Source organism: Mandrillus leucophaeus, unplaced genomic scaffold (genome assembly GCF_000951045.1).
Source record: "Mandrillus leucophaeus isolate KB7577 unplaced genomic scaffold, Mleu.le_1.0 Scaffold1385, whole genome shotgun sequence".
Taxonomy (NCBI): domain Eukaryota; kingdom Metazoa; phylum Chordata; class Mammalia; order Primates; family Cercopithecidae; genus Mandrillus; species Mandrillus leucophaeus.
Genome location: NW_012101349.1, coordinates 46,878 through 49,243, shown reverse-complemented (window position 1 = coordinate 49,243; position 2,366 = coordinate 46,878). Strand labels below are relative to the sequence as shown.

The window sequence follows — 2,366 nt, the reverse complement described above, 5'->3', positions numbered from 1 at the left end:
GAGCAGGGAGGCCAGGACAGTCTGCTCATGTGGTGGCCCAGGGCTTAGCTGCTCAGGGGCAACTGAGAGTCTTCTCAGTGGTGTGAGGCACAGCTGTGCTCAGACCTGACAGGGCTTCACCAGGCACTGTCCCCAGCATGTCCTAAGCCCATGGGTCATTCATCTCAGGTATACTGAGCCTAGCACCCTAGACTGGAAAATGATAGGGTGGTGGGAACGGAGGGGGCCAAAGACAGTGCAGGAATGAGGTGAGAATCCTGGTGAGAGGGTCTGTCTCTGCCCCACTCTCTTGAGGAATACCAGGGCCGACCAGCCGGGATCTTACCTGAATGTTCTCAACAATGCGTGTCGGTGTCACAGACTTGGGGATCACAATCACATTCCTCTGGATATGGAAACGGATCAGAACCTGTGCGGAAAGGGGACATCATGTTTCCACTCAGCTACAAGGACCCTTCCTTTTATGGAAAGGCAGAATAAAACATCTTCGCAGCTCATGTGGCTTCAGGTACAATCGCTGATACTGACTGAGCCCTTCGCAGCTCTTAGACTTGTGCCAGCCCCTCGCCTCATTCTCTCCCTTCATCTTAGGGACAACTCTGTGATCTTCACTTTTTAGGAATAAAGAAAGCAGTTTGGGTCATAAGGCTGATCAGAGGTAGAGTTGGCATCTGCACCCATATCTCTAGACTCCAAAGCCATGCTTTACGACTTGGCTGTCGGGCTTAGGAGGAAGCTGTGAGGCAGAAGCTATCTTTGTTTCAGTGACAGCTCTTGTGTTTCCTGGAGGTTCCAACAGACTTCGAAGGAAACACTATAGATGGCTTCAGCTCCTGTGTTCTTCCCGTTTAAGGAGTTAGTTGAGGACAACACAAGATATGAAACATGAGACTGGAAGAAGGAGTTGTTGGATAATAAGAAAAATAAAAATATGGTACCTGGGCTGCGGTTTTCTTGTGCTTTGCAGCAATCTCCTTAATTTTGGGATCCTCCAGCAGGGAAGGGTCCTCTGGCTTGGCCCTAGAGGCAGAAAGATGCTGATGTGAACAATCACCATGGCTACCATGTACAGATGGACACCACTTCAATGAGGGTCTCAAGACTGATCATCAGAGCCTCTCCATGTGGGAGACAGGCAGGAGGACCTGGAAGCTTGGGTCCTTCCCTTGAGCTCTGAGTCTCAGCATTTTGCAAAGCCGGGTTCATCCTTGGGTGGTTGAATAGGAAATATTCCCAGAGGGTCAAACACGTCCCCCATATTTTTGTTGTTGCTGTTGTTGCTTTTTAATTCCCATTTGTTCCCACAGTCATCCCATTTGGTTGTAGCAAACGCATTACCTTACACACATTTTTCTTTCCAGTGACTTATGGTCTCATACCAATTTTACCAAACATAAAATAATGTTTTTAAGATTATCAAGAGAAGGATCCACTGCTTGGAAGCCTCACCAAGGTCTATCCGGAGAGCCCAGGGGGCTGTAGGCTGTAACGGTGATGCCCTTGGAGTGGCAATACTGGATCAGTTTCTCCTGCGTGAGGTACGGGTGACACTCAACCTGCAACAGCAAACAATCCGCATCACGGGGAAAGCTGGCTGGCTTTTTGAGTTGTTCTTAGGGAGTTCTACACATACAGACAAAAAGACCACCAAGAAAGGCCAAACACCTATCCACTGAGATTCCTGCTAACACACCCATGAGATCAGCCTCACACCTCCCACAAGTGTCCTGATCACTGACCCCTGAGATGACACTCGGGGCATAGATAGCATTGAACATTCCTCCCAATGTTTAAGAAGTAATAGGGCAAGACCTTTATTTACCCTTATACTAAAGAGAATTTACCTGGTTAGTCACTGGTTTATATTTCAGTCCAGGTTTGTTCAAGAGCTTCTCGATCTGGAAGTGGTTGAAATTGGAGATGCCAAGGGCTTTCACCAGCCCCTCATCCACCAGCTCCTCCATGGCCTGTCATAGAAAGGAAGACCTTTTGGGCAGCCCCAGAGGGACTACAGGGACCCTGGCTTGCCTTAGTCCTCCCTGGGGCAGAAATTGCTAAAGGATCCACCACAACAGGGTTAGCCGAAGCATTCACAGGAAGTTTCAGTCCAGGGCCTGGGTGCGCATCAGTGATTGGTTCCAGCCCTACTGCCCCTCCCCACCCCAAGAAAAACTAGGAGTAACAGGTAAAGATTTTATATTCTTGCCACTCTCAACTTACACATAAAGAAACACATACAAAATTATACTGCTCTATACAGGGGAAATATGAGGTTTTATAATGCAAAAAATAAAAAATGAACATTTGCAAGCTTATGAGATGATTTTATTTTTAATGAATCCAAATGACAGCGGGTAGTTACTGTT

At 47.5% G+C, this 2,366-nt stretch overlaps 1 protein-coding gene across 1 annotated transcript in view; it reads right to left on the bottom strand.

Moving 5' to 3' along the window:
* LOC105534695 (aldo-keto reductase family 1 member B10-like) overlaps window positions 1-1,964 on the bottom strand; it is an 8,863-nt gene extending 6,899 nt beyond the window's left edge. The window contains exons 1-4 of the mRNA XM_011973488.1: window positions 1,845-1,964; window positions 1,450-1,556; window positions 939-1,020; window positions 326-409 (exon numbers count right to left, since the gene is read on the bottom strand). Coding sequence (XP_011828878.1) covers window positions 326-409; window positions 939-1,020; window positions 1,450-1,556; window positions 1,845-1,964 — 393 coding nt within the window. The remainder of the gene's footprint in view (window positions 1-325; window positions 410-938; window positions 1,021-1,449; window positions 1,557-1,844) is intronic.
* Window positions 1,965-2,366: the final 402 nt, after the last annotated feature.